General features: G+C 37.3%; 1 protein-coding gene across 3 annotated transcripts in view; it reads left to right on the top strand.

Annotated features, from left to right (window-relative positions):
• NBAS (NBAS subunit of NRZ tethering complex) overlaps positions 1 to 22,862 on the top strand; it is a 319,521-nt gene that overhangs the window by 68,698 nt on the left and 227,961 nt on the right. For all 3 annotated transcript variants that reach the window (XR_005372117.1, XM_038560813.1, XM_038560814.1), the window contains exons 12-19: positions 683 to 811; positions 10,825 to 10,888; positions 11,766 to 11,959; positions 13,150 to 13,407; positions 14,097 to 14,222; positions 18,022 to 18,173; positions 19,410 to 19,550; positions 19,801 to 19,879. Coding sequence is in view for 2 of the 3 variants with exons in the window: in XM_038560813.1 (XP_038416741.1) it covers positions 683 to 811; positions 10,825 to 10,888; positions 11,766 to 11,959; positions 13,150 to 13,407; positions 14,097 to 14,222; positions 18,022 to 18,173; positions 19,410 to 19,550; positions 19,801 to 19,879 (1,143 nt within the window). In the remaining variant the exon portion in view is untranslated. The remainder of the gene's footprint in view (positions 1 to 682; positions 812 to 10,824; positions 10,889 to 11,765; positions 11,960 to 13,149; positions 13,408 to 14,096; positions 14,223 to 18,021; positions 18,174 to 19,409; positions 19,551 to 19,800; positions 19,880 to 22,862) is intronic.

Below are 22,862 nucleotides of genomic sequence, written 5' to 3'. Positions count from 1 at the left end.
TTGTTTGGACGAGTAGGACTCTGTGTACTCTGAGGTTGGCAATGAAAAATCCATGTACTACAGAGTTTTTCTTTGCTGTAGCAACAGTTAAATTCCTCAGATTTACCAGGAAATCTGGAAAGTAAACACTCTTAGCAGTACTTAAATTAAGGAATGCATTTTCCCCTTTGCCTTCTTCTGTTCCTGCCACTGGTGGACCCTCTTTTCTGCCAATTTTCTCTTCCTCCTTTCCTTTTCCTTTTGTCCACATAGCATGAATTTGTGGCCTCTCTGTGAAAGAACCTTTTAGGCATTGTGTACTTACAGAATCTTGTGAAAATGACCCAAAATTCAGGAAATTCACAATCTGATCAGTATCAACACATAAGTGTTAATGAGAACTCATGGTAATTGATGTGATATAAAGGAGTATTTTTATAATGCTCACATACTTGAGTGTTCAGTTTTATGTTAATTATAACACTATGAAATAGATTTAAAAAAATTTCTTAAGGCTAAGTGTCCTGTTTCTGTTTGCTGGATGGAGCACATTTATAGTGTTATGAAGTTGTTGGAACCCTTAATTATGAGAGATGATTTATGACATGATCCCTCCTGAAGAGTGTTTTTAAATTCTGGAAGTTACTTCTATTCAGCTAGAAGTTCCTTGATCTGACATTAATGTAATATAATTATTGTATAGGATGGAATCTTTAAGATGAGCCTTTCTCCAGATGGGACCCTCCTTGCTGCCATTCACTTCTCAGGGAAACTAAGCATCTGGGCCATTCCATCTCTGAAGCAGCAAGGGGAATGGAATCAAAATGAGCAGGTATGTCTCTTGATTATTATTATTCTAAGAATGATTCTCACTTAAGGGTGAGTACTGACAATACTGATTTCATTTGGTTGATATTTTAATGTAGCAAACAGCTGTTATTTATTCTTACCATGCCAAAGCTGTAGTTAAAATTAGAATATTATCAATATAATAGGATAAATTAAGAACAGAGTAGCACTGTGTACTGACTTTAATTTGTAGGGCAATATAGTCTATATACTGAGTGTAATCTGTCCCCCAACCTCTTCTCTTTTCTCCTTTTCTCATTATAAAAATATAGAACGGAGTTATTAATTTTGTAGCAACAAGCAACTAATATGATGAAGGCTTCAGAATATTAAAGAATGCTTTAGAATACTAAATTCTTCCCACATCTTGCAACGCTAATATAATATTGGGCTTGTTTAAGGCTTCAAGGGAGTTCTCTTTTTCTCACTCAAAAGGTAGACAGTGAAGATACAGTCTGTTAATTTTTTAGTGTCTTGAAATGACACTCTTAAGAATGAACAGGTTCAGTTTAACAACAGATTCAGTATCTGTTATAATTTAAAATGCTGATGGGCAAATAAGGATTGCCCATAAATGATGTGTATTGTGATAGAGTGAAGATTTAAGGAAAAATTTTCTCAGTTATATACAACTTACATTCTCGATCTTTTATTCCTCTAATGACTGTTCAACATTTCAGCACATAACAGTCATACTTCCTCATTACTTTTTCTATAGGAATATCTTCTCACCAACTTTGGTGGATGATTTTGTGATTCCAAGATTGGAGTCTGAATGGATTGATGTCTTTTCTCAGAATTCTTTTTATTTTTATTTCACTGGTTAAACTGAGCTATTAAAAGAATTTTGAGGAGCAAAGAACATTTCATTATTCCCAGAATAGCAGAGGGAAAGAGAAACTGGCTCTTCATTTTCTTATGCTTTTCACAGATTTAAATTTGTTTTCGCTGTTCTTCAAGGTTTTTGTTTTTATACACAAGTTTGGGAAGGTTTTTTTTCCCCCCTTAGTTCCTACTCACCTTGAATTTAATTTGGTCCCCACATCTCTGCCACACTTTTCTCATTGGATCTAGATGTGTTCTAAACAGAAGAGTCACTCTTCAGTCTTCAACCTCAGTAGCTAAGTAAAAGGAATTCTTTCTCTCTTTCTTTGGAATTTATAGCTAACTTGATTTATATCTTCCCTCCAGAAGTGGAGTGGATCAACTCTACAACCACATATAGTTATGTGTTATACATAAATGATCTAAATGGTACCATGTAATTGTCGTGGTTATTGACATAGAGTGATAAATTCATCATTTGGGAAGACCCTTTTCTATTTATATATGTGAAATTTTACGTTTGGGCAATTTTTTTTCTCTTAAATTTACTAATTGCATTATTCATCTAATAGAAATACTGATGAAGTTTGAGGAACACTTAATATTTCATTTAGTTAGTATTCTAGAATGGCATACATGTGTAGTGCAAAGGATATTTAGTATTTAGACAAAATTCATTAGTATGCTTTTCCATTTACTGAATTTCTAGATACTCTTCTTTACTTGCAAGGATAAATTGCATTTATTATAGTCCTTACTGGCATGCACTCAACTTTTTAACTGGTTAGACATTATTTTGTCATTAGTTGCCAATCAATATCATTATACTTACCTAAATAGCTCATTAATGTTATTCATTAGATTTTTGTAATTATTCTATTAAAAGAGTTAAAAAATTGTTTAAAAAATTTGAATGACTAAATGTAAATATCTCAGTAGTTTGGAAAATGCCATCAGAAAAATAATGGAGTGGGTCAGTCGGTTAAGCCTATGACTCTTGATTTTGGCTCAGGTCATGATTTCAAGTCATGGGATCGAGCCCAAGTCTTGCTCTGTGTTCAGTGTGGAGTCTGCTTGTGACTCTCTCCCTCTACCTTGGCCCCTCCCTCCCTCTGAAATAAGTAAATAAGAGAGAAAGAGGTTTATGGTGGGTACAGTGAATTCGTGCCAGAAGTTGGTCTCCTGTGTTGTCCTAGGGAGGCTCTTTTGAATAAAAGTATCTTGAGAGTTTAGAAGGGCGGTTCATCAGGAATTGCTGAGGAGGGATGAGCTTCCATCTTGCCATTTGTGGTTCTTGTTTAGCATCCCCCAAATAGTGTATAGAGACCATCTGCTGATGCAGCTTGATCCTCAAGGTAGTTATATCTTTTATTACAAACTGACCAGTTTTTAGGGGCAATATATCTGTGTTTTTAGATTGGGTTGCTATAAATGCCCTTGGATGCTTGAGCAAACTAGAGAAATAACGGCTTTGAGGGCTCACAAAACTGAAAACCATGGACTGGTTGCCATTACCTTGGACATTTTGCAGATGATAGATTCCTTTGCTGAGGGAACAGTGGCTTAGTGAGAATTACTGGACCTAATCTTACCTTCATTGCTATTTCTACTGCTGCTTAGCATGCTACCTCCTTCCAGAGTTTATCCCATCCTGGGCTGGTGGCTGCCAACCCCTCTCTTTTCTTGCTGTAGCTTAGTACATGAGAAGACTTTTGCTGAATAGAATAGGTTTTGTGCTCTGAGACCTCTGCTCATTTTAGTCTGAAAATAAATTTTATCCAAGGCTGATAGCACATAAAGAATTTAGTTTCATCTGATCCTTTCTTTAAGATTCTAAGGTTATGGTCAAAATGCAAACTGATTTGTTTACTTGTCATCTCCTCTCATCTGATCATTATGCTGCTTCACACTTGCTTCCTGAACTTTTCCTCTCCCTGCTTTTGTCCAGCCCTTTCTACTATTCTTTCTGAAACTTTATTCCATCATAAACTCCTATGAGTCTTCATCATTTTCACAGAAAGAGCCCTCTGGTTTCTTTTGATATACTCATTTCAGGCTTATGTAGCTCAGTGAGATCACGGTTCATGTAGACAGTATTCTTGTAGCTTTTGCAAAATTTACTATAATAATAACCTCGGGTATTATTTATTGAACACTTATTTTGTCCCAGGTTTACCTAGCAAGTAAGCAGTAGAGTTGGGATTTGGTTTCATCTCTCTCTGAGTCAGAGGTACATGCTCTTTCCAGGACTCTGGGAAAATAAATACATTTTTAAAAAAGGTGGGAAAAACATATTTATTAGGTTTTTTAAAATTAGGCTTTATTTATTTATATCTTTAATAGAATAGAGAGAAATCCCTTTTCTCGGTGAATGTAACTCAGATTTCTTCAGCCTTCTCAGATGTGTTGAACTCTTGAGCCCCAGTTAGTGTGTAACGCCAAGAATTGGAGTAAATAATTGACAAAGCTTCTCACTGGGAAACCCTTGCATTTACAATAGATGTATACAGTATCTACGATGTACTGGGAAATTATGTGAGGATGGTAACTCTTTGTTCAGCAAAAAGAGTTTGAACAACTTTACTCTGCTTGAGTTTTTCTGCTTGAGTTTTTGACCTATGTCCTAGGAGTTTGTCACATTGGGTTGGCCATTTTGGGTTTGGATGTCCCTTTATGAAGGGAGTCATTGAAATTTAGTGTAGTATGGTAAGTGCTATAAACCTTGTATGTAACAATTCTGTAAGGAGGAAGCTGTTAACTATACTTATAATAATAATCATAAAATAATAGAGTACAAGTATTTACTGAATCTTTACCAAGTTCTAGAGTAGAAAATGCAGTAAGTCCTAGTGCTTGCCCTTAAGATGTTTATAATCTTGCAAGGGAAATTATAAACAAATCAACAAAGGAACATGTTAATATTATGAAGAGCTAAGCTCAAAGGAAGGATGCACAATCCAGTTGGTGGAGTTGGGGGGAAAGATCTTTGGGAGTAAGTAGCACTTGTGTAGTAAGGCTTGGCTATCCACCCGGAGTGATTGTGACCTATTTCAATTACTTCATTATAGTCTGAGTAAGTGAGAAACATTTTCATATTTTAATAGATGGGAGTAGTACTAAAAGAAGTAAACTTGTATCACTGCTCTTAGAATCAAGATTCTGGTTGGCCTCAGGTTCTCTGACCTCATAGGTTAAGCCTTTCTTTCAGAGTATCTTCTGTAGCTCTTATGTTGAGAGATGCTGACTTTTGTCTGCACCAGTTATGCACTAGTAATATACTAATGGAAAAAAAAGGGAGAGAGTCCACGCAGTTCATGCGAATGATACCTCCAGAGTTGGGCAGGTCATTGGGCAGAGACCTTGAAAATGTGAAATTATAAATAAGTCGTTTACCGAATATATTGGTGTCATTTTATGTACTCCTGGCTGACTGAGAAACCGTGCTCCTTTCTCATTCGTCCAGCAATAGTCAAGGGACCTTGGGTTGGCCAGGCAGGACAGGGCTCTGCCTCTCCTTATGGCTGTTCTAGGAAATGGACAAAGCAATGAGTTTGAAATAGATTATATGGTAATATATAGTGTATCATTTTAGCTAAAACATTGCCTGAGAAGAAACTGATGTTACTATTGCCTATACAACCTTAGCCTCTTTTATCAAATTGTGAATGCAGCTCATCTGAGGCCGCCTTCTTGTAATTTGCTACTTTATTAGTTTGTCATAATATGCTTTGTGTGATTGTGTATTTTCTCTTTAAAATCTAATGATTAAAGATAGTTGTGGAAATGCCTATTCTGATTTACTTCTATCCAGTTTTGAGTTGATTAAATACTTCAACTTTCATTGTCAATATGAAAATCCATCTGGCTAGAAATCTGTGAGTATTAAGTTTTGTTCATGTCTGGAATATAGTAAAATTGCTAAAGTGATTTTCATTTCAAACATTTCCCATATGTTATGTTTATATATTTCCATCTCACTTTTGGCCTTAATTTTTGTCTGAAGAAGTTTTATTATTTTTCTATTTGTACTTACTTAGATGAAATAGAAAAGATAAGTTTCATTTCTCACACAGTTTTATTTGCTCTTTGACACAATAGTAGCTATTGAACAAATTTTGTTAAATGGATCAATCAATGGAGGATAAGTGGGAAGATGACAGTTAATGTGATTAATCTTGATATAATCCACAGCTGTTTTTACAGCTTCACTCAACTGTGAGCTTCTGGAGAATAGACACTGACTATACATTTCTTCCATGGGGTCTAACATAGAGCTTGGCATATTAAATACTAATAAGTGTTTGTGGAATGAAAAAACATTTGACAGGTTGCTTTTATAAGCGGTTAGAGGCAGGGTCTTTGTTATATTTAGCTTCTAGCTGTTAAAAAGAAGCAACAAATAAATTCCTAAATCTGAAGAAAACATTACTGTCACCATGAGAGCCTTTCTATGCAAAATCTATCTAAGTATATTCTTAAGACATTCTCCTCTGAGCTACTGCTACACCATGAAGTGGGGGCACTTGAGGCTGTTTTTCAGACACAAGGCACATATTGTACAAAGCAGAGTGACATGGAGGTTGCTTCTCAGAATATATCAACATGGTACCAGGAGTGAGTACCCCTGGTGTGCTTTCACAGGGGGCATGGGTTCTTGGTGATCCTGCTCTCAAAGCACCAGCTACAGAGTGTAGATCAGATGTCCTAAAGTATGGCCAGATCACGGGTCCCCTCCTAGATAGAGTTATTAGGGTTGAAGTGTGGTAAGTCTGTCACAGTTTGAATAGTGTAAGGGAAGCAGTGGGAATATTAGCTTTGGAGGGGGGCAGGAGGTACCTCTTAATCTCCTTTATGTATTTTGCCCATTTTTCCCCACCCCCACAACTACCAGTTTATTCTCTATCTTTGAGTCGGTTTATATATTCTTCCTTTGTTTTGGGTTTTAGATTTCACATATAAATGAAATCGTACAATATTTGTCTTTCTTTGTCTGACTTGCTCCATTTAGCATAATACCCTCTAGGTCCATGCATGTTGCCACGCAAATAACAAGGTCTCATTCTTTTGTATGGCTGAGTAATGTTCCGTTATGTGTATAAACCACATCTTTTTTTAATCTCCTGTATCTATATCTTGGCTGTGGTAAATAATGTTGCAGTGAACATAGGGATTCATATATTGCTTAAAATTAATGTTTTTCTTTTCTTTCTTTGCTTTCTTTCATTTTCTGGTAAATAGTAGTGGAATTACTGGATCCTGTGATATTTCTAGTTTTAATTTTTTTTGAGGAAACTTCATACTGTTTCCTACAGTGATTGCACCAATTTACATTCCCACCAACAGTGCATGAGGATTTCTTTTTCTCCATGTCCTCATCAACACTAGTTATTTCTTGTTTCTTTTTTTTAGCCGTACTAGCTGGTGTGAGGTGATATCTCATTGTAGTGTTGATTTGCATTTCCCTGATGATCAGTGATGTTGAGCATCTTTTTATGTGTCTGTTGGCCATCTTTTTGTTGTGTTTGGAAAAGTGTCTATTCATGTTCTCTGCCCATTTTTAAATTAGACTATTTGGTTTTTTTGGTGTTGAGTTGTGTAAGCTCTTTATGTATTTTAGATACTAACTTCTTAGTGGATAAGCCATTTGCAAATAACTTCTCCCATTCACTAGGTTGCCTTTGTTGTGTGAAAAGCTTTTTATTTTGGGATAGTCTCAGTAGTTTCTTTCGCTTCTGTTTCCCTTGCCTAGGGAGACCAATCCAGAAATAGTTTGAATCCTATGAAGGGAAGCAGTAGGAATGTCAGCTTTGAGAGTGGTGAGGCATAAGCTGTCAGGTTGCTGGCAGACCACTTCTGCCTGAAGCAGATCATTTCATCAAACTTGCACATATTGTGAAGTTTAACATTTAGTTCACGTATCTAGAGTGAAACTGCTAGGTGTACTGCAAAGGTGATAGCATATAGATAGTTAGGTGTATATCCAGAAGAATTTGAAACAGCTATTCAAACAAATACATTTACATACATGTTCTGAGCAGTACTTTTCACAACAGCCACAAGTGGAAAAAACTCAAAAGTCCATTAAAGCAAGGCTGGATAAATCCGTTACAGTAAATACCTACAATAGAATATTATTCAGACATAAAAATTAACAAAGTATTGCTACATGTTAAAGTGTGGATGTACCTTGAAAACATTATGCTACTGGGAAGAAGCCAAGACACTCTTGTGTCCTACAATTTATGTGTCATAGGAATTCATTGATGTGAAACATCTGGAACAGGTAAATCCATTTGAGGCAGAAAGCGGATTGGTAGCGCCTGGGACTTGGGGGGCAGAGGGAGTGGGAAGTAACTGTCTACTGGATAAGTGGTTTTATTCTGGATTGATAGAAATGCTTGGGAACTAAATAGAAGTGACAACACTGTGAACATACTAAATGCCACTGAACGTACATTTTAAAATGGTTAAATTACATTATGTGCATTTTAGCTCAACAACAACAAAATGACCTTGTGAAATCCCATTTTCTCCAGAACCCTAAGACAAGCAAAAATACAGATCATTAGAACTGATATCCTGTACTTTAAACTGACCTACCTTTTTTTTTTTTTTTTAGATTTATTTAATTATTTTAGAGAGGCAGAGAGAGCATGAGTGGAGGGAGGAGCAGAGGGATAGAATCCCAAGCAAACTCCCCACTGAGCAGGGAGCACAATGTGGGTCTTGATCCCACGGCCCATGAGATCATGACCTGACCCGAAACCAGTACTCAGATGCTTAACCAACTGAGGCACCCAGGTGCCTTTTCCTTTTTCTTGAATAAATTTAGTACTTTTTTTAGCCTGTGTACTTTTGTTCATGTTGTGTTCTCTGAGTGAAAGGTCTTCTTCCACGGATGTTCTGTGTCCAGAATTTATCCAAGTCTTATGGCACCAAGTGTAGCACTTTCTCTATACCTCTTTAACCCCCTTTGTCTTTCTTAAGCCCCTGTTCAAAATGATCTCTTCATCTTTTGATACCCCTGATGGGTTTTTAATCTATACCTCCTTTGGGGTAGTTATCAAATTTGAACTTGAGTTATAGTAAATTGTTTCTGTTTCTTAGCTCTCTGCCTGCTTGAGTTGTGAAACCTACAATATCTGATTTCTTTTCCCTCACACACAGTGTGAGTGGACAGCATTCATTGACTAAATAGCAGAAGAAACCACACTTTTTAGAGGGTGTAGGAATACTAGTACTAGGTCAACTAATTTACCTGTAGCTTAGGCATTGTAATTAGAGTGCAGCGACTTAAAAGATTAATTCAGCATTTAGCTACTATGACAGGTGAGCACAGTGATGGGTCTGGGAATATGAGGATGATGCTGACACAGCTGTGGATGCAAAAGGACATATCTTCACCTTGTGTTTAGAATTGAATTCGGAAGAGACACCCATTATTGAAGCAATCTGCATGGAATAGTCTAGTCCCAAAGTATCTGGAGGCTGACCCCCATAGACTAGCTTGTTCATGGTGGACCTTTTCATCATTGAATTTTTTTTTTTTTAAGATTTTATTTATTTGTTCATGAGAGACAGAGAGAGAGAGAGAGGTAGAGACATAGGCAGAGGGAGAAGCAGGCTCCATGCAGGGAGACCGATGTGGGACTCGATCCCAGGTCTCCAGGATCACACCCCAGGCTACAGGTGGTGCCAAACCACTGCACCACTGGGGCTGCCCTCATCATTGACTTTGATGAAGACAACCCCACCTTGAATTCTCAAAGTACTCATGCCAGTGAGAGGATTTCTGTTGAAATTTGTTTGAAGATTTCTTGTTAAATTTCATTGTGATCTTTATGTACTTAAATTTACCTAAGGCTGAACTATTACTGTTGTTGCTTTTGGGATTTAAAGCTTTACTTCCCTACTCCACTTGTGTACTCCAGAATGTGAGTACGGAGGCACACATGTCACCATATAAATAAATGGTAGTGTGCATGTGATGTTGTGGGAGCATGTATAGCCGATAATTCAGAGGGACTGGATATATCCAAAGTGCCCTATAAATGATCGAATAAGATTTCAATTTAGTTACTTTCAGTAATATATATCTTCTGGTATTCTAAGTCTTTGAAGGTTAATTATCTTTTTTATGATAAAATAAACCAGGACAATCTATTCTTCTTTTTGTTATATAAATAGGCTTTTATTGTAACTTTTTGGATAAACTTTAAAGAATTATATCTTCTGAATGATTTATCATAGTTATAGAGATCAGGAAGTTCTTTTAAGCCATGGAAAGAAGGATTAATTTTAATATCCTAAAGGGTTAGTCCCTGAGCAAATTGTTAATAAAACATATATTCTAGTTCTGTTACACTAGATGTAAAAGTACATTTTGACTATAGCATTATTTTTTTTAGGCTTAAAATTTCAGATAAATAGCCAAATGATTTTTTGCTGGCCTTTGCTTATACTGTTAAAATTCTGAAGATGAAATAATTAACAATGAGGCAAGAGGGTATCTGGCAGTGCCTTAATCTCAATTGTTTTTTGATATTTGAGATTCTAGAAGGTGGGCATGACATTATGTTCCATGGAATTAGAATATGAATGGATCAAGTTTGAGGATTGTATGGTTATATTTTTTTTACTTAGTAAGTTTTTAGTCCTAGGAAGTTAGAAGACAAGGAGGAGTTAGAAGGAAGCAGATGACGTAGGGGTTGAGAGTCTAGTTTTAGAGTTAGGGTGCCCAAGGCCTGGAGGGGTTACTCATCTCTCAGTAAGTTGTAGGAGTAGGACTTGCATCCAGGCCTGTGTTTATTTACAACAGCAGAACTGTTCTCCCAGAATGTAAGTGCATGTGTGTGAGAGAGTTGGTGCAGAACTATTGGCATATCCTGCTCTCATTTGTATTAACATTGCATGCTTGCTATTTTGCTGTTCTTAAGCATGCTGTTTTCCTCATTAAATTGAGCCACAGTAGTTGCATGTGCACATTTTAAGTGTAAGAACAAGATTATCCAGAGGAATAGATTTCTGCCAGGTATAATATAATGAAGAGGTCGAAGGATAGCATCATTTCCCTATTTTGTTACTTTAGAAAATCCATAGTTCTTGATGATGTTCTTATGATTTTCTTACATTCTTGTCTCAAGAAGTCCTGTGCATATTTTTTCTATTTAGCCAGGGTATGATGACCTTAATCCTGATTGGAGACTCTCTATTGAGAAGAGAAAAAAAATCAAAGGTGAGTTGTATGAACTAGGATAATTAAAACCTTAAGAGACTACTATTATATAATAAAAGTGCTCTTTAGGTGATATATCTAGGGAATGAATAAAAACCTTTTTTTACTGTCCAAGGTTTTACTGTTCTTTGATTGAGGCTCTGTAAAGTTAGACTGACACAAGACAGATTAACAGGAGAAAAATGAACAGAAGTTTCTAGCATGTACGTCAAGCTTACACATGGGGAGTACTGAGAAATGAGTTAACAAGGGTTGTTGGAAATTGGTTTTATTTATACAGCATCTTGGCATAGGAACAATACAATTACTAAGAGAAGTGACAAGATAAAGAAAAAGAACTTAGAGTTACTTAAATTTCTTTGTCTTAAAATATTTCTTATGTCAAAGTGGCATATTTTGAGGTAGTGGTCATGATCACCTTCACAAATTTAAGAGAAAATCAGCTTTGAAAACTATTATAGGTCTTTCTTCAATTTTTACTAAGAGTATAATTCTCTCATATTGTTTGAAAGGGGATGTGTGAGCATTTTCTAAAACCTTTTATAACCTTTATGATACGTACGCATTGTACACATCGCTTACTCTGTTGACAGTGGTGACATGTGTCTGTATATTCTTCATTTTTTGAGTGGAAAGACCAAAAACTATGTACTCCTGCATCTTTAGAGTTTTGGACTCTGATAAATTTTTGGCACTCAGACGTTTATTAAATAAATTACCATTTTGTAAAAATTTGGGTGATGGCTTACAATTTATTTTTTCTTACTTAACATGTTTAGGGCCCAAATATGGTTTTTAAATTGATCACTGGACTAAATGTGTTGTATTTAATCCACATTGACTGATGAATTTGTGTTGATTCCCTTTTCCCCATTAGATAGAGAGTCCTTCTACCCACTGATAGATGTAAATTGGTGGGCAGCCAATGCAGTGACTTTGGCTCGCTGCTCTGGTGCTTTGACGGTTTCTTCGGTGAAAACGTTGAAGAACTTACTGGGAAAATCCTGTGAGTGGTTCGAACCATCACCTCAAGTCACTGCTACCCATGATGGAGGATTTTTGAGTTTGGAGGTAAGGCTTTTCCTTTTGGAGCAGCTGATGTGTTGGAAAGTAAACATGCATTTCACCAAAAATCTAAACACCTGATTCTAATGTAAATATAATTTATTTAAATTTTTTTTAGTGATATGTGTCCATTTACTTATCTTTATTGAAGTACAGTTAAACATTTGATTTTTTTATAGTGTAGCTATTCCATTATCTACTCTTGTCCTTAAAAACAAAGACTTGGGATTGGAATCAGAGATTGAGTACAGTATAAGAAAGATCTATTGTTTAGATCAATTAAAAAACTTGCATTGTAGAAAACTGAAGAAAATTGAGTCATTTTGTTCTTTGTGAAGCATTTTATCTTCACTGACATGATAGTTTTTTTTTTCTTTTTCTTAGATTAGACATCTTAAAATGTTAAACGTATTTCTACTTAAATAGGGTCTTTAACAAACTATTTCCATGAACTTAAAAAATTCTGGTTCTTTTAGTAAAGAAAGCTTGTTTGTCTCCTGTCAAAAGACTTAAAAATAGAGGCTAGTAATTTAAAGTTACATTTTGGTCATTAAAAATTCTTATTCTAAGTATTTCAAGTGCAGATTCACAAGTATTTTTTTACCTTAGGGTTTGTTACTGAGTCTACAGATGTTACTTAAAAAGAAAACCATGGCTTAAAATTGAAGCCAACTCTGTTAAGTGTGGGAATGAAAGTTATCTTCAACAGTCAGGCTTTCAGACTCAGAAGTTTGTGAAGCTGTTAGACATTTTTTTTTTTTTTTTTTTTTTTTTTTTAAGGGAGGATAGGCGGGAGAGCTATTGTCAGTAAAGCAAATAAATACCTTCATGTTTGTTTTCTAAGTAGATGAAAAAATCATATTTCTCTATAGCAGGTACAAAAATATCAAAAGTGAAGAAATTAGCATTCTTTTTATTTTCCTACAGTAATTGCCAGACATATATTTGGGAGATCATATTAATGAGCCATTATGAAAACAAGCTTTAGTTTTGGAGATTTGGAGCAGTGGATATTTCTGGAGCTGTTGATGTCTATACTTTTTGTTGTTGAGTTCCTTTGAAGTCTATTCTCTGTCTTCATCATTGTAGCTCATGTCATGCATCAAACCAGAGTAGAATTAAAAATATTTTTCTCATTGACTAAAGCTTGTCTGCAGTTCCTCACTACTGATTTAACATTTCCTTTTTCAATTTAGTGTGAGATTAAACTTGCCCCCAAACGATCTCGTTTGGAGACTAGGGGTGGAGATGAAGATGAAGGGGAAGAGGATTCTGATTCTGATCAGGAAGTGTCTGCCAAGGCTCGCTACTTCGGCTACATAAAACAGGGTCTGTACCTGGTGACGGAAATGGAGCGATTTGCACCTCCACGCAAACGCCCACGAACCATTACTAAAAACTACCGCCTTGTGAGTTTGCGCTCCACGACTCCAGAGGAGCTTTATCAGAGGAAGGTGAGGGAGCATCCTATCAGCATCAAAGTTCACAAGCATCCAGATTTTATTTCAATGAGAAAAAACTAATTTTTTTAAATACACAAATTTAAAGAGGGATTGCCCTATCATTGACATGTTAAGAAGTATCACTATTATAGTTTTTGAAAATAGTGCTGGCTTTTGTGCCTGAGGAATCAAAATAAAAACAATGGATGGCTGATGAGTTCACTTAGACTGTCCCCTTGTGGCTTAGCCAGGTTTCTTGCCCTTCACCTGGCCTTCCACTCTCACCTTATCTTGGTAAGTGCAGCTGTCTGCTCAGACTACAGACCGTGAGGGAGGAAGTGTGGGCTTGCTTTCCAGGGAAACAGATTTAATCCACACTGAGCATTCTAGTTATTTGTGCGGTTCCTGCAGTGTCCCGGTTGAGCTCTGGACTAGGAGTCAGGCTGTGCGCACTCCTTTCCTGGTTTTGCCTTTATTTTACTCTCTAAATGTGGGTATTTCCACTGTCCCTCAGCTCTGTTGAGTGTGGAAAGAAATACTTGATCTGTCTGCCCCTTAACAACTGTGGTTTGGGACCACAACGCACATGTGAATAGTTAGGAATGCTGTAGAGGTTAAGTGATTATAGTCATCCATCACATCATTCTGGTTACACCGTGGATGGTTCAATAATGTTCCTGTTCCCATTTCCTTGTCCCAAGATTGAAAGTGAAGAATATGAGGAAGCCTTGACTCTGGCACAGACCTATGGCCTGGATACTGATCTAGTGTATCAGAGGCAGTGGAGGAAGTCAGTGGTCAACATTGCTTCAATTCAGAATTACTTGGTATGTATTTTTGGGGACATGGTGAAATTCAAATGTATGGAACATTGTTTTGGTTATAGGGCTTGTATTGGAGCATTTTATATTGCTGATATGTCTAAAGCCAAAGTATGTTTTATTCAACCCAGGGACGTTCTCCTATCTGGTTGTATTGACTTTGTAGCTGGACTTTGGTGCTGAAGATGTGTGAACAATAGTCACTGATAAACCAGCTAACTACCTGATTTTGGCTTAATCCTTTCTCTTTTTCCACTTCAGTTACCTTTCTTCACCTACGTCATTCATGGTTCACTCAGGAGCCAGAAACTGCCTAGTAATTTGACCAGGGGAAGTTTTAATATGCAGCGTTACTTTCTAGTGGGATTTACTATAAAGGGGTAAAGAGAACACTAAGGAATACTCTAGGGCTGACGGAGCACACCCAAGGAGGGAGCAAGCTGACTTGGAAGGGAAGCCTCCTTCCTGAAGCTGGAATTCAGACCTCAGTGCGCTTTGAAGGAGTGGCTGTGGCACATTGGCTGGAAGAGCTCTTTGGGATGCCTCGGGCGGGGGCTAGTTCTTGGTTTTCAAGGTTGGCAAGCAGGAAAAAGTGGGATGGGCAAGCTGGTGCCTGTAGCTAGGGTGCCCTGGTAAGCTGATATTGGGGGTCGGAAGACCTCGGATAAGGAACCATGGCTAGGACTGAAAGGAAAAAACTCCTACTCTGCAGGTGGGCATGGTGTAGGAAGAGCTCCCCCACCTCCAGGTGCCTGGGGGATTCACTGGGAAGGAATCTGCCCATGGGAGTAACAGCTGAAATTCAGTGGGAAGTTGTGTTCAGTGGGATTAAGGGGGAAAGCAGGCATCTTTGGATGTTTCCTACAAGCGTTGTTAGCTGCTAAGTCATAGAAACCAGAAGTTTAGAACCTGAGCACACAGGACTTCGACACCGGAGGCTTTCCTCTGCAGTGGCCCTCCAGTGCCCTCTCTTGGTGAAGTGTAGTATTCTGTCATTCGCAAAATGGAAATGTTGTCGGTCTCCTAACTGGAAGTGGAGAGAACTTTTGAAGCTGAGAGGCAATAGATAAGTGACATATTGAGCTTGCCAAATTCTCCTTCTTTTTTTAAATCTTACACTTGGATTCCTCCTGTTCCCTGGATTAAGTTTATTCCTTCTTATTTTTAAAAAAATATTTAAAAAAATTATTCATGAGAGACACAGAGAGGCAGAGACACAGGCAGAGGGAGAAGCAGGCTCCACGCAGGGAACCTGATGTGGGACTTGATCCCGGGACCCCAGGATCATGACCTGAGCCAAAGGCAGACGCTCAACGGCTGAGCTACCCAGGCGTCCCTGTATGTTACTTTATTTTATTTTCAATAAAACACACCTATGAGGTCAACCCGAGTTAGAATCAGCATCCCACTTTGTCAGACTTGGAGGGTTCTGCACTTCCCCGCAAGCCCCGAGTGTACCATCAATCACTGAGCCACCCAGGGATCCCCAGGTTAAATTTCGTACATAGCCTGTGTACTGGGACCCCCAGGCACTTTATGAGGATGCAGCTGGATTTATGGCATGCTTTAAAGAGGGCATGACTTCTCATGTGACATTTAAGAAGGAAAAAGGCTCTGCATTTAGGAAGACCTAAGAAGTGTTGGGGAATGTTCATAGTTGTTTTCCATAAAATTCATGTGCACAATAATTAAAAATAACATAATCTGAAAAAATTGTAAGAAAGAAGTTGATGCTACAACCAAATTGGGAGATAAACAGTTAACAAGTGAGACACCGGAGAAGAGAAATATCATGAGAAATAATGAAATAAAGGGAGAAGAAGAAGTTGCTTGTATTTTCCTTTAGAAGATCAGAGCACCAAAGTTGTATTCTCGTTCTTCTTTTGTGACTCAGGACAGTGAGTTGTGAGTGTGTGTAACCCATTTAGGGCTTTTTCTGGAACACAATAAAGGACAATTTTGGTCCAGGAAGGAGCTGATAGGTGTTAAGAAAGACAAAGTAAGTACATTTTTTATTGGGAGAAATACTTAATTCAGCTAAATAAATAGGCAACTAAGAGTAAAAGCTCTAGGCAGGAGAAGGTGAAAGGGGAACAGGAGAAGCATAAATATGGCCATCCCTTTTAAGAAGCGTATAATCTTTCTGAGAAGGTAAAACTTCATGTCTAAAATACAAGTAAACATGTAAGAAGATTCTGGATAAGTGCCGTAGGAACCCAGTGAAAGTAGCAATCATTTTAGACAGTGGTTATGAAAGACTGTCAAGTGATGATGTTCTGAAGCAAGTTTGAGAGAATTCAGAGCAGACATCCTGGAGTTAGACGAGAGGAAGGCATTATTCATGGGATAAATGGTATGAGCAAATTCAAAGAAAATGAACATGACCTGTGGCATTGACTGAATCGGTCATAATCATTGCTTCATGTCCACATTAGTACCTGGCCCCCGTAGGCGCCCAGTAAATATTTCTTGTATGACTAAGTGAGCACTGTAAGTAAACCCATCTGCTAGATTTGATATTCAACAGCAGTGAACTTTGGGAAATATGACTAGAAAGATATATTGAGGGATCCCTGGGTGGCGCAGCGGTTTGGTGCCTGCCTTTGGCCCAGGGCGCGATCCTGGAGACCCGGGATCGAATCCCACATCGGGCTCCCGGTGCATGGAGCCTGCTTCTCCCTCTGCCTATGTTTCTGCCCCTCTCTCTCTCTCTCACTCTCTCTCTCTCTGTGACTATCATAAATAAATAAATAAATAAATAAATAAGCAAACAAATAAATAAATAGAAAGAAAGGAAAGAAAGAAAGAAAAAGAAAGAAAAAGAAAAGAAAAGAAAGAAAGAAAAAGAAAGAAAGGAAAGAAAGGAAAGAAAGGAAGAGAGAGAAATACTGACTTTGGTTCCAGAGGATGTGGAAGGCTTGTGATGACATAGGCTTTTTATCTATAGGGGACGTGTTGTGGATTTTTGACTGTATAGGTGCAGAAGATGAATTGGCGTGGAGGGAGAATGTTGGAGGGAAACTACTTATGACAGAGACTCTAGTGATTTCATAGGTTTTTTAAGTTGATGACTAGACTGGTGTGGAGGCCATAGACCTGGAGAAGGGGAAATGAGTTAAGAGACATTTGAAGAAAGAACTGATAGAGTGGAATGTGTAAAGGAATGCAGGGTAGGAGTCAAATTAAACTTATAACCACAGTGACTCTTTCTTGGAAGAGGGCAAGTCAGGGATTTTTGAATAGAGTTGGAGGAAGCAATTGGGAGGGAGGAATCAGCCCTTGTTCTTTTCAAAGAATAGCACATCTTGGCTTTTATGATTAAATTATCATCTTCACTTTGTGTTACATCTCATGGTCAAGAAAATACAGAACTTTGAAGTTCTGTGCCTCATTAGTTTTGTTTCAAAGTTAAGCATGCTTGTTACAATAGGAAATATATTATCTTGGCTTTCTGCTTACTTTTCCTACTGTATTATATAGCCCAGAGGCAAACTAATGAGCAGCTATAAAAATTTGGGTAGATCTTCCTAATGTTTCTGAAAAAGAGTCTTGAGCTTTGTGTTTCATTGTGTCTCATTAGAAGAAAAAAGAAAGCTATATATAGGAATCTCATTCTCTGCATCCCATTCCAATCACCTTTAGGGAATTAGCCTTTTCTTGTTGAGCTTCTGTAGCAGCTACCTATGGCCAAGGGCTTAGGTAGCTGTACTCCCTTAGGTCTAGCTTTATAATTCTAGAAGGCAGCTGTCACATGCTGTCAGATGTTATGGGTTCTTTAATACCTCTGTTTTTTATTTGTATCCAGAGTAAAATAAAGAAACGATCCTGGGTTCTTCATGAGTGTTTGGAAAGAGTTCCTGAAAATGTGGATGCTGCAAAGGAATTGCTTCAGTACGGATTGAAAGGCACAGACCTGGAGGCCCTGGTAGCAATAGGGAAAGGAGCAGACGATGGCAGGTTGGTCACAGAAAGATTTGGATTCAAGAGTAAAGGTGACTTTGTGGAAACATTGAACTGAGACCTGGCAGAGGGTAGACTGCTTTATTTAGGTTATTCTGTAATGAGACAGTTGCCTTCGATCAATGCTTCTCTTATCTGAGGCCACAGCTTTCTTTCCTTTGAGTAAAAATGTGTGGATGTATGATAGCTTGATGCTTTAAAAAAAAAAAAAAAAAGCAGATTCTACAGACCTCTAACGGATGCTGGCAGTTTCTAAGCTGTGGGCTTAAGGCACATGCCTGGAGGTGCTGACTAGTCAGGAGCACCCCCTTGGCAAGTGTGAGCTTCTTTCACTTTGTTTATCTCAGCATCGTACCTCTTTTAGAGAATTCAAGTGATTAAATCCTGTGTTTTATGAAAGCATTTTGTACACATATAAGTACCACATAAATAAATGTCGATAATAAAAGGAAACTTATTTGACAAGAGCCATTCCTCATTAGACATTTGGAATTTTTTAAAGATATAAATGTGATAGTATAATTAATAGGTAAGTACTGCAAATGAGTCTGACATTCATTATCATTTTCAAATATTATTTTTTTGTACTTTATTTATTTTAAGTAATCTCCATGCCCAATATGGGGTTGAACTCATGGCCCTAAGATCAAGAGTCCCATGTTCTGTGAACTAAGCTAGCTAGGTGCCCCTCGAATTTTATCGTACTTTTATTCATTTATTTTATTTATTTTTAAGATTTTATTTTTATTACTTGAGAGAGAAAGAGAGGCGCATGGGCAGGGGAAGGTGCAGAAGGAGAGGGAGAAGCAGGCTCCCCACTGAGCAGGGAGCCTGACACGGAACTTGATCCCTGGATGCTTAACTCAGTGAGTCACCCAGGTGCCCCTATATATTTATTTTTTAAGTAAACCATTTTAAAACCTTAAATAGAGGTGATTCAGATTGTAAACTTTGTGCAACACTTTCTTCATGGGCTCTTTCACATTGGGTGAATATAACCTCACATGTTTTCCTAAGTAGTTTTCGTTATCATGATTTTAAAATTTCAGTATGTGACGACTAGTGATGACTTCTTGCTCAATCTGTGGATGAATCATTTTGCTTACAATATAAAAACTTTCTTTCAATAATTGGTTCTTTCTGTTTCTGTGGAAATCAACTTAGTAATAAAATCAGCCAGAGTAGGGGAAAGCAGCTTTCACTTATAGCTTTGGCTTTTTTTTTTTCTTGCAGATTTACATTACCTGGTGAAGTAGACATTGACAGTATCCCCTATGAGGAGCTTTCACCACCCGATGAAGAGCCTGCCAAGAATAAAAAGGAGAAGAAGATCAAGAAGAGAAGGGAACTACTTAAATTAGTGAACTTTGCAAAGTAAATTATTTATTACTATTTGGTACTTTCTTTAAAATAATGTAAGTGTGTTCTTTGCTAGGATTAATTGCTCTAAATTATTCCAGCAACTTATATCAAATGCAGTTAGTATTATTTTACCCTTATGCTTTTGTGTATTGTTCCTTCACTTTGGGGCTCAATGGAATATTGTTATTTTTATTCTATTTTAACTTGTAGAGAAATATGCTTCTGTGTAATGTAAGTGGCCTAATAGAGTTATTCACAACAGGTTAACACTGGAACAAAAGGAACTTTGCCGTTGTAGACTGAAATTATTAACCTACTTAGATCGACTTGCAACATACGAGGTAAGGAGAGTTCTAATCAACCCAATTATGCTTACTTGATCTATCATTATAAATGCTCTGGCTGCCCTAATAGCTGAGATTCTTGGTCCTTATGACTATTTATGTTTTAGGAAAAATTCATTTTGTCTAAAAGCAGCTTCTCTTACATATGAGCTTTGGTAAAAATTAGAGACTCTGGAGGCCAGAAGTTATGTCAGTCTAAGGAGTAGAAATGCTTTAGCTATTTCGACGAATATGTGTTTCCTAAGTATATGATCCTTTCCATTTACTTTTATTTTACATTTTGGTTTTAAGGTTATGGCATATAGCTGTCTCCAATACCAAATTTTAGTATACACTGGGTTTTAATAATCTTAATATGAATACTTCTGGCTCATTTTATTTTAATGATTTCTTAGTGGGTTGAGTTTAGTTGGTGGGACTTTGATCCTAAGTATGGCCAAAATGAGACCCTTGAACTTAAATAAAATATACTTTTTTAAAAAAAATTTCTTTAGGGACACAAACCCTGATGTTTCCATGTTCAGTAGCACAATTCAGATGTTGTTAAAGATATTTCAGCAAATATATATAGTTTAGATTGTTTTTTTACATGACCCTCACAGCCGAAAATATCCAGAGATTAATATGAATTTCTATCTTTTAAAGTGTGACTTCTCTTGTAGGTTGCTTCCTCTGTCTTTGTTAGTCTTCCTTTATGTTAGTCTCCCTCTTGGCTCATAGTACTGGCACATAGCAGGCACTCAGTACATGTGACCTCTGATGATAGGATGCTCGTACCCAGAATAATGGAGATATGCAGTACTTCTAATGCCTGTATGCAAATTCAAAAGCATCTGATTTCCCACCTGCTATTAAAATAGAAATGTTTTCAAACAAAATACCACTGACAAATGAGGGCAACTTATGGTTACTAGGAAGCATGGTAGTGAGTATATCATTTCATACAAATAAGTTACAAAAAAATCCCTAATACTTTTATCTCTAGGTACAACTAGTTTGACCATTGGATGGTCACACTATTTTAAAGTATATCTTTTTATTGTATTGGAGTTGTATTTTGAAGTAATATATAAAAGCATGTTGTAAACTGCAGAAGTTTGTAAAGATATAGTTTATTATGTTTTCTTAGCCTTTGTTTTACTCAATTGATTTTGAGATCTCAGAAAGTTCCATAGAATGTTCAGAGTTTGATTATTCAGTTATTTTTCTTTCATTACCCTTTAGTTATCAAATTGCTATTTCCTGTTTGACAGTTGTAAGTATATTTCCTAGTGCATGGTGTACAGTATTTGTTGAGCCCACTTTCTTAAGGAATTAGGTGAATTAAGCTTTTGAAAAGTAGGTGAAGTTGATGAATTCAGCTGATAAAATGAAGATATTCGGATACAGTGGCTCAACCAGCTAGATAGTGGTAGAGATAGGCATTGCATTTTAATCATGGGACATAACTTGCTTTATTAATTCTGTGATAAATTAGATAAAAATGGATTCATTTCAGTGGGCCACAAAGTGCCTGGTATGTACTAGCCATTATGGCAGTGCTGGAGGTGGGGATAAGAATAAAGAACTGTCCTTCTGGAGTCTGTATTATGTAGACAGTAAGTGATGACAATGATGTGCAATGAATTGATGAGAGAGCATAGTGGACAAAAACATTCAGTTTTTCCTCAGGACATCTGAGAAGACTCTACATAGGAAATGATATTTCAACTAGTCCTTAAAAAAAAAAAAGGCAGATTTAGGGGGCTGGGGAGTACTATGAGGGGGACATGAGAGCAGAAGCTCTGTAAAGGTATAGAGGTTTTGTCTTGTTGGCTGCTATATCTCTAAGCTCAGATTGGTACCTGGCTCCTTGCAGGGCTCAGCAAATATTTGTTAAAGCAATCAATAGATAAGGGAGTATCTTAAGAAATACCAACACGTTTGTTGAGGACTTACTGTTTGTCAGCCACTGTGCTGGGTACTTAATCCAGATTATTTCTCAGCAGTCCTTTCAGGCAAGTGCTATTCTCCTTTCAGTTTTATGAGTATGAAAACCGAGGCTTGGAGAAGGAAAGTAATTTGCTTAAGTAGAAAGCAAAAACTCCTAAGGATGTCTCTTGAATTCATTAGCCTGTGCGATAATCAGCATGCTTTATGAAGAAAGGCCTAGCATTACAAAAAGAGGTGGGATGCTCTCCACAGAGTGAACTTGTGGGGTGAAGCTGGGCTGCGAGGGAGGGGCAGCGGAGACCAGAGGGAGAAGAGGTGATTAGAATAGTTTCTGGCCACATTTTGAAAGGTCTCTCATGCTGTGTAAGGAATTGAGTTCAACTGTTGGAGGTTGAGTGAGTTTAGGAAAGAGTAGGAAGTGGGTAAGTGGAGACAATAGTTGTAAGCAGTTCTTTCAAGAAGTTTTGTTTCAAGAGAGCCAAGAAATGGTGTTAGCTACAGGGTATATGAAATGAAGTGTTATTTTTTATTTTTTATTTTTTTATTTATATATTTTTAAAGATTTTATTTATTCATGAGAGACAGAGAGAGGCAGAGACATAGGCAGAGGGAGAAGGAGGCTCCATGCAGGAAGCCCAATGTGGGACTCAATCTCAGGACTCCAGGATCACGCCCTGGGCTGAATGAAGGCAGGCACTCAACTGCTGAGCCACCCAGGCGTCCCAAAGTGTTATTTTTTTTTTTAATAGAAGGAAGAAGTATTGTTTGTATGCTAATCGGAAGGAACCAATAGAGGGTGAGGAGGAATTTATCAAACAGAAGAAAGAGGAGATGATGGCATGATTATATAAACAGGAGAAATGGGCTCCAGAGCTTGAGTAGGGTTCTGGACTATTTGGCAAGCAGATGTATATAATTTTTCTGTCGTAATGGAAGGAAGGAAAATCCTGTTGGTATAGATGCAGGTAGATGTGCAATTTTAGTGGGTTGGAAAATGAATTTCCTATCTAATGGTGTCAGTTAAAGTATATGAAGTAAATTTTCAGTT

Source organism: Canis lupus, chromosome 17 (assembly GCF_011100685.1).
Source record: "Canis lupus familiaris isolate Mischka breed German Shepherd chromosome 17, alternate assembly UU_Cfam_GSD_1.0, whole genome shotgun sequence".
In the NCBI taxonomy this organism is placed as follows: domain Eukaryota; kingdom Metazoa; phylum Chordata; class Mammalia; order Carnivora; family Canidae; genus Canis; species Canis lupus.
Note: the sequence above shows the minus strand (reverse complement) of the source record. Positions and strands in the feature narration are given on the sequence as shown.